Raw genomic sequence first — 14,734 nt, 5'->3', positions numbered from 1 at the left:
ATGTTTTGAGAAGCGTCATCAGCAGCCCTGCCATCACTCTCACCATCTCTTGGTGGTCGGAGGCTGAGGCTTTGTGGGATATTGATTCTCCCATCCAGAGACGGTTTCCATAATTGGTTAAAATGACCGGGTGCAGAGAGGAATGGCTCTCTGCTGAAAACCATTTCCCAGCCCTGCTTGGAGCTGAGCCAAGCTCGGGGTTGTTCGGATGCGTTCCAGCCCCAGCCTGACTGGCAGCAATTAGGGGTGTCTGAGCCAAGCTCAGCTTGCGCTCCACACAAACACCCCTAATTACTGCCAATTAGGCAAGGCGGGTAGGCAGATTTGAGAAGCCGGGGGGATGTTCAGGCATGGGTGGGCATGGAAACAATTTTCAAGGGCTTAGAACGTGACTGGATGAAAAGGTTAATGCTTTGGAGTGCAAGGGGATAATAACAAAAGAAGGGGAAGCAGAGCCCCGGTTCTCACCTCCAGCGACGAGCCTGGCTTCTTCTTCAGCTCCTCGCATTTCCTAAATTTGCAGATCTGGTGGCCCGTTTTGCGGTTCCGACAACTGCTGCAGACACCACAGTTGATTAGCCGCCTGCAGGGTGCACAGACCCCACACCTTTTCCTTTTCTTCTTCGCTGGGTTTCCACTGGATACCGAGGAATTATTCTGTGGGCAGTCTGCCAGATTGGCAATTTGAAACGCACTGTCTGTAACGGCTGCTGAGGCTGCGGGGGAGTGAAGGGCTGTCATGACGATGACCCCGGGAGGTAATGAGATGCCCCCTAAACCGGGGATAGCGGAAAAAGTTCCAACGCGTTCTTGGAGATTCATTATCTCTGCTTCAGCAGCGCTGCATTTCAGCTTGTTCATGCATTCTCCCCCTAAAGTTCTGCAGTGTTCAGGGGATAAGGTAGAGAGGAAATTATTATTTGCCATTTGCAGCGTCTCTGGAACGCCAGGCTTCCCCGGCCTCTGGGAGTCATTTCTATGCATGCTGGTCCTATTAGGGTTTATTGCCGCTGATTTCCTTCCCCAGAGCATGGCGTTATCGCAGTTCCAAGGGGACATGCCAATTCTGGCACTGGGAAAAATGGGCGTTGTGATGCGGGCAATCTTAGCAGTCTGTGGAAATGCCCCATTGGTTTTATAAAAGTTTGCAAAAGACCTGTACCTTTCCATTTCTGCGTTATAATCCAAAAGCTGGCTTAATCCAACATCCTGGAGATTATCCTTTTGTAAGAGAGAAATATCTGCGTGTTCAATGCAAAGAGCATTGTTTATGTTCGCCATGGCTGAGGGACGGTTGTCAGTGTTCAGGAGAAGAGAGTGGGGTTACACCGGCCTTTGTGGAACTGGAGCTGGTTACCAACAGCGTGATACCATCCCGGTGTATCTTCTCCAGTGCTAAAAGCAAAATACAAAGACACAAAAAACAACAGTTACACACAAACAAGACCAATTGTTTTCATCCTAATCAGTTTTCATTTCTCTGCATCAACTTTTCTCCCAAGATAAGAGCTGAACATTTGAAGAATGTCCTGACACATTGTTTACGCCGTGCGTTTTCTAATGTTACTATCACAAATAGTCAGAACTGATCTTCATCTGGTGACAGTAACGTGATAGCTGTGACAGACCAACATTATTATCATGGGAACAAGAATTAGCATGCTTCAAAAAATATGCCACGTTTTCAATATTTCTTTTAAAGGTGTCTTGTCAAGGTATTGTTACATATTTTGAAGTCCAGTCGTCTACTTCACAGAATGAATAATGCATTTGAATACACACGAGTAAGCTTCATCAAAACATACAAATTGAATATTCAAACGAAAATACCATTATTTTGAAAAGTTAGAGCAGAGCCCCACCAGGATTCAGATGACAGCTACAAACACAAAGATTTTTTTTTTTTTTACCTTAGGCTGGCAATATAAACTCTTAAAAATAATCTGCTTTGGAAGCCAGGAGGAACGTAGTTTAATATTTTCACATTTTCCATCTAATCCAAATAGTAGAGGTGGCTTGGTCCGTGTAAACACGACTCTGTCCAGCCTTTAAGAGCACCTGGTATTCATTCATGGTCAGCTCTATTACATTTACTCAATGACAGCACATATAGCCAGCGGTGAGTTTACATCCAGATTATGGACCAGAACAACAGTGTCAGCAGCCTCAGGATGGTGTGTGTAGGTGTGTGTGTATATGTGTGGGGTTGCTCCATTCACCCCGCCTTCCCATCTCTCTCTCTCTCTCTCTCTCTCTCTCTCTCTCTCTCTCTCTCTCTCTCTCTCTCTCTCTCTCTCTCTCTCTCTCTCTCTCTCTCTCTCTCCACCACCAGTGTGTCTGGATTTGGTTTCCACAGATAAAAGCCCATTAGACACATCTCCCCCTACTTCCATTACCTTTTTCTGGGCTTTCTCTCTTAATTGCCAAAGCTGATCCATTGCTGGAGCACTACAGCATTTCAAATCACTTCCATGGTGCTAACCAGCAGCTGTCTCAAAAAAAGAAATATAAATATACATGGACCTGGAGAGGTCGTATGGGTGGCATTATAGTTCTCCTAAACACTTAAGTCTATCTCTTTTTTAACCTATCCAGGTAAAATGTTGCCTAAACCTTACATTTTAAACCTAAAAAATATCTAAATATTGTCCAACTTCCAGTGGCTTTTACAAATAAAATGTAACTCACACTGCACTTTCTAATATGCACTAAATTACCCAGCATTGTTTCTTGTCAACTATTCCTGTTTTTCTACACAAACGTGCCTCCAAGAGTCCTATCCATCATCCAACACCAGATCTGCAGGTTCAATTTCGACGACATCCGAAAACAACCCGCAACCACCAGTAAACAAAACCCTCCTCGGCTTAATGTTCAGTCCTCCTCAGGGTCATTATTACTTAATCAATTCACCCCTGGAGCGAAATACGCAGCCCAAAGGCAATCAAGTCACGGACATTGATTTTCAGCCTGTAAACAAAGTTTAGAGAGACAGAAATGTTCAATACTGGCTGGAGAGACACACAGGGAGAGGTGGAGAGATAGAGATAGAAAGAGAGAGCAGGAAGGTAGAGAGTGCGGGAAGGAGATTGAAGAAAGAAAAGTAAAAAAAAAAACGCCACGTCCGATTACGAACCATTGTGCTGCACCGCGATGCCATTAATTACACTCTGTGGCAGATATTCAGAGCAAAGGTCATGCATAGATAATCCGAAGAGGGAAGAAGACAAAATAAAACCCTATAAAGAATAATCGGACATTGCATGGATCACTTTGCAGCCACGCAATCCGGATGGGGGGGAAAGGAGGTAAAAACGCATGCAAGTGGACGGCAGAAATATGGACGGACACAGAAAGAGAGAGAGGGAGGAAGAGGGAGAGCATCACCTACCGGGTTCCTGTTGAGAAGAGCTCCCAAGGTGCTACCAGCTCGCGACCGTGTGACGGCACATTACCGCGAGGCGATACGTGGGGGAATAATAACGCAAAGATGCGAGGAGACTGCACGAGCTGCCGGGGGAGAGCGTGTGTATGTGTGCGCGCTCAAAACAAAAGGAGCATTTTTATCGACTTTCTTGTCACGTTAAAAAAAAAAGTGTTATGGAAAGTGCATAAATAAGCCAAAAGGGTGAAATCGCAGAGTGTTTCCTCTCCTCTGTGTTGTGTGGCTGCTGCTCTCTGCGCTCGTGCCTCCTGTCGCTGTGTGTGGCTGATTGGTGCTGAGGTGAGGAAGCAGGGATGTGGACACCTACTGATCATTGGCTGGAAATTACTATAGAAACACTCGGGAGGTGGGAGGGATGGATGGCTCAGGGCGCCCTGCAGGGGGAGAATATCACCGGGAAATATCTCTGCAACCTTATAGTGCCCTCTTTTTTTCTTCCAGCAAATATTTTTTTCTTATATCCCTTTCATGACGAGGCATTTAAAGAGGGAGGAGGCGAGGGGGTTGTCATTTGTAAAATGCGTCTTTTAATAAGGATTGGGGAAACTTGTCAAATTAATTTGAATGGAGCTGAGCTGTGATTAAGATAAAATGCCTCCGCTGGGTTGCCCCCCCTCTCCGTCCAGCGACAGCCATAATTACTAAGACCTCCGGGATTCATCACCATTATAAATCCCGCCTGCTGGCCACCCAGCCTACAGCTCCCACAGGCTGACAACACGGCCACGCATGGCACATTTATTCCGTGTGTGTGTGTGTGTGTGTGTGTGTGTGTGTGTGTGTGTGTGTGTGTGTGTGTGTGTGTGTGTGTGTGTGTGTGTGTGTGTGTGTGTGTGTGTGTGTGTGTGTGTGTGTGTGTGTGTGTGTGTGTGTGTGTGTGTGTGTGTGTGTGTGTGTGTGTGTGTGTGTGTGTGTGTGTGTGTGTGTGTGTGTTCATTCATGTTGAAGCCTATAAACTAAGAACTTAAAAGGAAATTATTACTCCAAGCAGCATCCCTGGATTATTTTTTCCCACATCAGCATTTATCTATGAGCCTCAGGGTGGAGTTGAGCAAAAAAAAAGTTAACATCAGACCATCACCTCTGTAACTCCATACTGAGGCGCATTACTCATTCACATCCTTACCAAATGCTTTTAGTAACCATATGCTACTTTTTAGAGAAAAACACTTACAGTGTAATTTTGTTATATGATTTGCATAAACTTACTAGAAAAGATTGTACAGTAAAACACCATAATGCTGGAGCTTTGCAGCGGCGAAACCGTGCCGCGCCACAATAATTGCGCCGCATAAGCGCATAGGTGCGCCGCATTTTCGGCTCAGTTCAGGCCCCCTCCGCAAGGTGAGGCCCCCTCCGCAAGGTGAGGCCCCCTCCGCAAGGTGAGGCCCCACGCAGTCTGCATGATCGGGAGGGGACGGCCCTGGTGGTCATTTATTAAACTGATTAAGGTCTAGATTGCACTTGCAGCTACAAATGCATGCAGATGGTTAAAAAGATTAACAACTTTAAAGTTGTTCTTATTATTGGATTAAAACATATCTATAGCCCAAACTGATGTCTAAATGTATGTCAAATTAGCTATTTATTGCACTAAATGTAGACAACCCAACAATAATCACATATCAAAGCAAGAAGAAACTGGAAATATTATATTTGCAGCTCGATCAGAAGCTTATACCAGTAAATTGTTGGTACTTTAGCGTAAAAACATACAATTAGCAGATTATTTTTTCTGTCAAGTGAATCAAATCAATAAATCACTTAAAATGACATCATGCCACAGAGGAATAAACAATCCCAGCTCTACTTTGAGCTCTAAGAGTAAACACAGTGACAGCAGCACTGACACATCTCTAAGTGACGCAGCCCTCCAGGTGAGTCCTGGGACACAGGCCTATAGGCTGCTGAGGGCTACACTTTGATGAATGTATAAGAGCTGGCAATGGAGAGGACAAAGAAGAGGTATAGACTTTAACCACGCTAAATGTTTTACCTTTTTTTCTTTTTTACGATCTGTTTATACTTAACTTAGTCTAGAAGTGACATTTCGTTCATAAACAAGTGATATTTGAGTTCAGTTTTGATTATTTTTTTACATATGCCACACACTCAAATGGTGACATTCACTGATACATCATTAACTCTAAGGATGCTGATCTTATAATGTGGGGGTGTTGGTGGCTAAATGGGCAACTACCAATCAGAAGGTCAATGGTTCAATCCCCAGTGCCTGCAGTCAGCATGCCGAAGTGTCCCTGGGCAAAATACTAAACCTCAAAAGTGTATAAGTCAGCTAAATGACATATAATGTGGGCTTATGTCTTGTTTTTAATGATTGTGTTGAGCTGACATGTAAGACCTTGACCCTAAAACGTCCTCATCTTCTTTCAACAGCTGTCAGATCATCGCTCTTTCAATGGCTGTCAATCATCGGGAGTGTGGAGACGTACAAACGACTCGTGCCTGGAAATACTTTTGAGGAATGCAACAGATACTCGTCACTGAAGCCACAAAGCGGCAGCAGCGGTGGAGAGTGGGCGTGATAACAGAAACAGTTCGACAGAAGTAAGTGTCAAAATATAAGGGTTTTAGGTTTGGAGTCGTGAAGACTTCATAAAATACAGTCAGGTCTGTCAACGTCTGTCAACGCCTGAGTGCACATATCTTTCCTCATCTGTGTTCAAATCTCATCCTACCATAGTACACCTTTTGTCATATCTCACTGGAGCTATATTCTATCATTTGCATTTCAATTGTGTCTTCTTTCTGTTTCGATTAGTGGTTTTAAAAACCCCAATATAAAGGGTCCTAGATGACCCCAGCACAAACACTCAGTTGCATCCAATGCTTTTTTAAAAGATACAATAGAATAAATAGACGGTTGCCATGGGACCTACATTTTAATAATTCACCATCAGGCGGGTAAGGGCATTCAGTCATTTTAAAGGAGGCACACACACATTTCCTTATGCACAACATCATATAACATGTGCCTATGCAGGGGATTTCTAGAAAGATATAGTGTGAGGGCAATACTGTGGCGTTGATCTTAAGATATATTAATTCTCGTGAGAACATGAAATATTCGTATACAAGATGGCGTCGCGGACGTAAACAACAACTCAACGTCGGAGCTCCGTAAAAACAAAGCTGTCTATGCCGTGTGACGGTCTATTTCACACGATTTTGTAATTATATTGTTTTTGATGAACAGAAATATTGTTTTCTGGCATCGCTTTAAAAAAAATGCAGTCAGAGCTGGTTGATGTCGCCAGGGAAAAGCAAGTTTGGGGCTTTCTGCTGGAACTGATACCCCCGTGAATCGACCACGGATAAGCGGGAGAAGATGGATGGATGGCTTTAAATTTTACGGGGAAAATCTGCATTTTGGTTTGAGGGCGCAAGCCAAAAGTCAGAGGGTGCAGCGCCCCTGTCACACGGTTTAGACAAAACCCTGCTATGCAATACGTAAACTAACTTTTCTAAAAGGTTTTCTTATTCCAAAACATGAATTACATAACTGGTATTGTTTGAAAAGAAAATAAGTTTAGCATTTGCTAAAGATGGTTTCTTACTTTAGTTTATTTTTCTCAGTCGATAGTCCTTGTATTTAATATATAAGGGAAGAGTAAAGGTTATTCAAGAAATAAAACACTACAGTCACCATACAACACTAACTTTATTCATTTTGCTTCCTGTGATATAAATAATTGTATTCTGCATTGCCCCTTTAACACTACAATAAAAGCACATGTTCTTTTGACACCACAAAATTCACATGTGAAAAAACAAAATAATGATGAATCAGCCCTTTTGTTCTTAGACATGATTGACAGTTACATAAAAGAAAAAAGGAACCATCCTTGAAGCGTTGTTTCCTGCACTTTCAGACCCTTTGCATCTGTGTGTGTGGAAGCTCCTCTGCCTGAAACTCATTTTATCTTCCGGGCGATAATAGCCCCCAGGGGAAATCTGCCTAGGTGGTCCTAACCTCCGTCTGCAGATCCACGGCAGCATGTGGGTCTCTAGCAGTGGGAGGCATGAACCCTCGTGGCGGGCCTTTGTTCCTGCATGCATGCTCCCGCCTCGCTCCCCGTGCGTCTACTCCTCCCCCCGTTTCCCTCGGCTTTCAACTGAACTGGGAGGAGTAATTAATAACCATGACCCGAGATTTAAATGTAGCCCGCATTTAGTCGATGGGAATAGAATCACAGAGGAGCCAAGTCATAAGACATGGGTGTTTGAGGGGTGATGGTGTGAATCCATTGATTCACCCGTCTCAATTTGATGCGAGCACTGCGTTCACATCTGTCACAAGAAACTGTGAAGATACATCCAGTCTAGCTTTCTCTTCTCGTGAAATATGAAAGTCCCGCAATTTTAATTAAACAACTAATTGATCAATTCAAAATATAAAAAATAAACACAAAACTGGATGGGAATAAGCCCTATATCTATGTATGTCTTTAGTTTTAAATGGAGGCTTTTGATGGCCAAACATACTGTTAACATCTCAACAATTGTTCTCATCCATACAAAATAAATAACAGAATGTATACATTATATTAGATTAGATAGAACTTTATTAATCTCGAAGGAAATTCTTTTTGCCAGGTTGCTCCAAAATTACAATACAGATAATACAGATACATCTTAATAAAAGTATGCAATATGCAATAGCTCAATATACAAATACAAACGTATTAGTGCCCCAGTAGAGAATAGGTAGCAGTCATTTGGTGACAAGTCATATCGCACATTCAAGTAAAATACTAAATGTCAAATACTAAAAACTATTTATACTAATTGCTAATTTCTCATCGTACTAAATACAATTTGGTTAAATATTAAAACTGCAGATGTTATGGGATTATGACATTATGACATTAACCTAATATTGCACATGGTGTTATAGTTTAATTTTCCTTCCTGCAGAAGGAGGAGGAGTTATGAAATTTGATGGCCACAGGAAGAAAAGACCTCCTGTGGAGTTCTGTGGTGCTCGTCCTCGGTGCTCGCAGTTTACTGCTAGGTGCTCCGATAGGCCTCCAGAGTGGCATACATGGGGTGAGAGCTATTGTCCAGGATGCTGAGCAGTTTCCTCAGCATCCTCCTCTCTGACACCTCTAGCACAGGCTCAAGCTCTACTCCCAGGACCGAACCAGCTTTTCCTGATCATAGAACATCCGCAGCATTAGGGCTGCACGATATTGAAAAAAACGGACATTGTGATTTTTCCCCCCCCGGCGATATATATTGCGTTTTTTTTAACTATATTTAACCGGATGAAGGATTAGAACATTATTTTTTACTTATAGTGAAAACTACCCTTGGATGATGGGTTAGTAGACTAAAAACTTGAGGAATCCAAAGTACAACATATAATAAGTACCTTGTATCAAGATTGATGCAAAACAAGTGAAATTTGACCTTTTTAGAGAGATTTAGCAAAAAAAAAACACTTCTGGGGTCATTTGGGGAATGAAATCTTTTTATAACCGCTAGAGCCAATGGAATCGAGGGGAAGTTCTACCCACACCAACACATGAACAAATAAGGAGTGAGAGTGACGCGTAGCCAAAACCGGAAGCTGCATACACTCTGGTGGCTACCATTAGCAGCTAACTTTTGTGCTCCGATCTTTACATAAAAATGGAATTATGGATTATAAACAATTGCTTCAAAGCCACAGATACATTATTAACCTATGGATCAACCGATTCAGCCGCGTTTGTTGTCGTTTTAATGCCATTGAACACGTCTTTTGATCAGATTGACAGCTACGGTGAGACGATCTCCCGTAAAAGCTCCGTAAAGGTACGTGTTGTGATGTCTGTGTTTGCTTCCCCTGTTGCGAGATCCGATCGCTTAGTGATGATACTATACTTAAATAATCTGTGGAGTCTCAGCTTTAATCAGATATATTATATGTGCAGTGTCGATAAGTAATAAGGGTATCTTTATTTTGAATGCTGTGCTAAAGTGCGTTAGCATTTGTTCGCTTAGTACCAATTCAGAGGCTTGGTATTACCCTGGTGTTTTGTTTTGGTAAAAATGATTCATATCTTCAGTTAGCTGAGATTCTTCCCGTTAATCTGGTGTTACACATTAATAGTTTCATAAATGTTAAGAAGCCCTGAGACACAGTCTCACAGACACTAAAAAAAAAAAAAAGAATAAAACCGCACGTCCCTGCGGTGTGAATATCGCGCATGCGCATATCGCGGTTATCGCCATGACACGATATATCGTTCAGCCCTACGCAGCATGGTTCTGCAGACATTGAAAGATCCGAGTCTCCTTAGGAAAAACAAACGACTCTGACCTTTCTTGTACACTGCGTCTGTGTTTTTAGTCCAGTCCAACGTATTGTCTATATAGACGCCCAGGTACTCGTAGTGATCCACAATTTCTACCTCTGTTCCATTGATGGTGACTGGGGTCGGGGGGGTCTTCTGTTCCCTAAAATCCACACACCAACTCCTTGGTTTTTGTGACGTTGAGTTGCAGGTGGTTTAGTCCACACCACTCCACAAACCTGTCCACCACACTCCTGTACTCAGCCTCCTGATCCCTCTTGATGCAGCCCACGATGGTAGAGTCGTCTGAAAACGTCTGCAGGTGACAGGACTGTGATGGGGATCTGAAGTCAGAGGTGTATATTGTGAACAGTACATCTGACTGATTCATCTTAAAAAATCCTACATAAAGTGGTAGCGCATCCTCCTCAAAGTGCACATTGGGACATACATTGATTAATGAGCAGGCTATTGTTATTCATTAATCGTCAGTGGAGTCAGAAAACCGTCAAATAAATGTCCATCACAATATTCCTAAGGCCCATAGTGGTGGTTTACATTGATGTTGTGGGACCTATACATTGATTTGTGTTATTTAAAAGTCAAACATGTATTGTTTTGCAGTTTCCGTTCATAGTAAATCTACAGTATATTTGTTTAGTGTTTATTTAAGTAGTCAAAGTATTTTTTTATGCTTTTATTTTATAGGCAGCTTTGGGCGCAGGGTGATTAGGTGTTTAATGGAGACAGGTGGAGGTGGGATTGGCGCACAAAAAGTGGCATATGTTTTTTTACCAGGGAAAGCCACAGGAAAACCAAAGGGCATTGTCATCAACCTGTTCGATCTTGGAGTATAACACACAACGGACGTACTTACCTGGACATTGGATAATTTCCCTGCCTGAGAATAGCTATTTAGTGCAGATAGCAGTTTAATTTATTTATGATTTAGCTGCTACAGATGTCAAATGGCTTACTTTGTTGAAAAACACAAGGTGGAAATGGAGGGATAAGCCTTTATCTTCACCTGTTTAACAAGCATGTTGTATACTTCCTGTTGAAAAGTGTTAAGAGCCTGCAGGCCCCTGCAGGATGTATATATTTTAGTTTGCATGCAAAGAAAACATAAAGTTGCAGTTGTTTGTCGAGGGAATAATAGAGAAAATAAATCTGACCAGGAGAAGGGAGGAGCCTGACAGTGTGTCCTGGAGGTGTTTCAGACGGGCTCACACACACTGTTATGGTAAACAGCATTCCTCTGAGGCCTTCAGAGCAGGAAGAGAGACACTGACAGACTGAGAGTGAAGACAGAGAGGAACTTAGGAAAATAAACCGTGTGAGATTATGGCTTTGGCGGTGATGCTCCACAGTGCAGCAGCAACCTTGGCAGTATTTATTTAGAGACCTGACTCATGTCCTCCTATAGGCTGTAATGTATAGTGCCCTCGGCTCACACACATTAGCCTTTGCTGCGATCTGATGTGTATCACCCGGTTTTACGCTACTTTCCTCGGATACAGCCGAGCGATCCCTCCTCCCTTTCCCATCGCTTGCTAATTGGAGTGTATAGCGCTCCCTTAATTATCCAGTTAGTAGCTCTGCTGTGAGAAAGCTGACTCTTGGCAGAGTCTGGTACTGATGACAGCACCTCGCACAGAAAAACATCAAGTGACATGTGGATAGAAAGCCCTGCGTCTGCATAAGCTGCATGAATGAAAGTGCACAGTCACATTGTGTAGATGCATCTGCGATTCAAACTTCGGAAGAAGGAACGACACTGATTTCTTGTTTTATTATTTCAAGTTCACTTTCTTTTTTCCTCAAGAAATGTAACATTTGCATTCTCTGTTCAGATCCATCCATCACTGTATATGAGTGTGTTACATAAACTGTCTTTTTAGGTGTGTTTTCTTGAATCTGCAGCCTGAGAAATAACCAATTACACATTTATGTGAATGTGATCTGCAGTGGGAGAAGCATTCAGTTCAGTTAAAGTGAAAGTTGCAATACCACAATGTCAATGCTCCATCTCAAGTAAGATTCAATATCTTAAAGAGGACATTATGTGCTCATTTGAACTTAAATTGAAATACAAAAGGTATTTACGACCTTAATGTACTTAAAAGTCCTCAATTTACCGCTTTATGATCGCAGTAAAGGGTGGCTGTTAGCTAGCCAGTGGTGCACAAAAACAAGGACTTACAAGCACCCACATCCCACTACATATCTTTATATAACAAACTTCATGCTTTATTAGTGCTCTGAACGCTAAATTGAGAACCTTTAAAGTATCAAAGGTGAACATGGTTATTATGCAGACAAATTGTCCCTTTGAGTATTATATCATTTCATTGTTAAAACCAACATATCAGTGTGTAATCTACTGACAACAGAATGTGAAGAGCACAACAAACGAAACCATAGGTGTTTTTTAAATCAGTTTTATAAATGTTAATATTGAGTTGTATATGGATGTGACAGGTTTAGTTCTTAAAGGAATGGTATGCTCATGACACTCATTTTTTTTAAATTATCATCCGATAAAACAGACCAGTCTCTGCCAGTCTCTCTCTCTCTTTTTTTTTTTTTAATCCGATGACATTATCAGTGATTTTAAACTGATTATATACCGAAATAACATCAACACTGTGGGCGCCGCCATTTCCCGGACGTGACGTAATCCATGCGTTTGGTTTTCGAAGACACGTTGATCTCCATGTTATTTACTGTAGTTTCTCTCTTCAAATATGCCTCACTGTATCGCGAAATATTGCCACAATTCTGATAGGAACAATCCACAGAATGCTCGGTTCCATCTGTTGCCAAAAGGTAAGCATAAGAAGTACATTCGGAGGCAGTGGCTAGCGAAATGTGGCCGGCCCGAACCGAGAGATTTACAGGCTCATGTATGCAGCGAACATTTCACATTTCCGGACGACTACTCTGAGAGTATGATCAAACATAACATGGGATTTAAAGAACAACCATTACTCAATGGAGATGCAGTACCATCGGTCTTTCTGGTGTCATCACCGACCAGGACACCAGTTCGGCCAGTAGAGAAATCGCCCTCTGCAAGTGTGAAGCGACGGAGGAGCAGAAGTAGTGCTCGGAGTAAGAATAAGGTATGTTATAGCGCATTTCCATTGCAGCGGCTAGCCCCGTTTTAACGTCCAGGCCAGGACAGTTTTTGGTGGCCTTTCCATATAGCGTAGTACCGGCTAGTGTGTATTTCCCCCCAGTTTTTCCGGCCCCATAAAATCGTGATTCTATGGCCAGGGACAACGAAGCTGAGTATGCTAAACTAGAGAGGGAATCGCTAGCAAGGGTGGTACTACATGCATACATATAGTATCTTATATCATCTTCCCATTATACACACATGCATTTCCAAACATTTGGACTACCTATGTTGCAAATGTATTATCTTTTCAATTTATACACGGCATCTATTGCACGTCTGTCCGTCCTGGGAGAGGGATCCCTCCTCTGTTGCTCTCCCTGAGGTTTCTCCCATGTTCCCTTTAAACTGTGGGTTTTCTTCTGAAGTTTTTCCTTGTACGATGTGAGGGTCTTAGGACAGAGGGTGTCGTATTGTCATACTGATATGTATGGCTGAATTCCCCCATCCAATCTCTTCACATTGGTCAAAACTTGTTCCTCTGCTGACGAGTCCGAACTGAAATACTCCACCATGTTTCCGTGTGTTGACAAAGTGAACGCATGGATGACGTCACGACCATCACGTGACTACTGAAAATGGCAAACATGGCGGCGGCCAGACGGAATATACAGGTCTTGATAAAAAAGAGCTATAAAATCATTATTTACCGGGGAATATCGCTGATTTCTTCAGGGTATGGTTTAAACATAACGTTTCACTAAATACTGAAGTTTTGATTAATTATCTAATGAGTGGACCATTCCTTTAATAACAAAAATAGCTAATGTTTTACATACTGGTGTTCATCAACAGTATTCACCGCGGTCAAGCATTAATGTCCATCTGTTGGTGAGATGAACAGACTTATACTTTTATTAGATTTTTGTTATTTCACTAGAACTTTTACTTTGTCAAAACTAGATTTTAACTGTTCAATAAATAATCACTTTAACAGCATGCAGAGATGATCCTGCTGAACAAAATGTGTAACAGTATCCTTTATAGTTTTAGCGTTGTGAGGACCAGATGTATCTTTGGCTCGAGTGCACACGTCTCTCATGACTGCTGCTTCCAGACAGGATTTGCAGGTGACAAAGGTTATCAGCTGGAATTAAATGCCACCGTACGCCCACAATCAATATTTGCTCTCACCTATCCCAGGGCTGTCCTGCTACATGAATGTAAACACTCAGACAATAATGATCCTTGGTGGATGTCAGAAGGTATTAAACTGACCAGAGACCATAAACAGCAGTGTGTGTGTGGTGGAACGGTTAGGTGTCTATAAAACGCCAACCTGCGCTCTGTTGGAAATTAGTGTCAAACAGAGTTGATCATTGTCTTGTTGTGGCAGCTGTAATCCATCTCACACCAACACATTATTGCCGCTAACCAACGCAAAAACATTACTTTTACTTATTTAAGTTTCTCAACGTTTTCTTGCCAGTGACTCTTTTATAAAATCCCCAAATTCTCATGTTTATATCATATGAATTTTAGTAAGTTGGTTCTTTTACTAACTTAAAGGAATGCACTTTTGTACGTCTTTTATACATGAATATGTGTCCCTGGCGTGTCAGAGAACTCACGCAGCGTCAGAAAATACAACCCTCTCTCTTTTCCTCCGTACCCAAATCTCTAAAAACGGGGCTACAACGGAGCTGATCCAGATTTCCATCCGCTCTGACATCATAGCGGACCCACAGAAAGTTGCTGTCAGAAACAATGCCTGACGTGTTTTGGACGTAATCTCATCTTTGTTTACATTAGCAAGCCTCGCTAACACTCAGAGCACATGTGTTTTAAAAAGCAGGAAATAAAAAA

General features: G+C 42.2%; 1 protein-coding gene across 1 annotated transcript in view; it reads right to left on the bottom strand.

The window, feature by feature from the left end:
- cxxc4 (CXXC finger 4) overlaps positions 1–3,681 on the bottom strand; it is a 34,825-nt gene extending 31,144 nt beyond the window's left edge. Inside the window, exons 1-2 of the mRNA XM_034094226.1 lie at positions 3,392–3,681; positions 469–1,395 (exon numbers count right to left, since the gene is read on the bottom strand). Of these exons, the coding sequence (XP_033950117.1) occupies positions 469–1,281 (813 nt within the window). The 5' untranslated portion in view covers positions 1,282–1,395; positions 3,392–3,681. The remainder of the gene's footprint in view (positions 1–468; positions 1,396–3,391) is intronic.
- Between the last annotated feature and the right edge of the window lie 11,053 nt (positions 3,682–14,734).

The sequence above is a fragment of the Pseudochaenichthys georgianus genome, chromosome 1, assembly GCF_902827115.2.
Source record: "Pseudochaenichthys georgianus chromosome 1, fPseGeo1.2, whole genome shotgun sequence".
In the NCBI taxonomy this organism is placed as follows: domain Eukaryota; kingdom Metazoa; phylum Chordata; class Actinopteri; order Perciformes; family Channichthyidae; genus Pseudochaenichthys; species Pseudochaenichthys georgianus.
The sequence above is the reverse complement of the archived record's forward strand: the minus strand, read 5'-3'. Positions and strand labels throughout refer to the sequence as shown.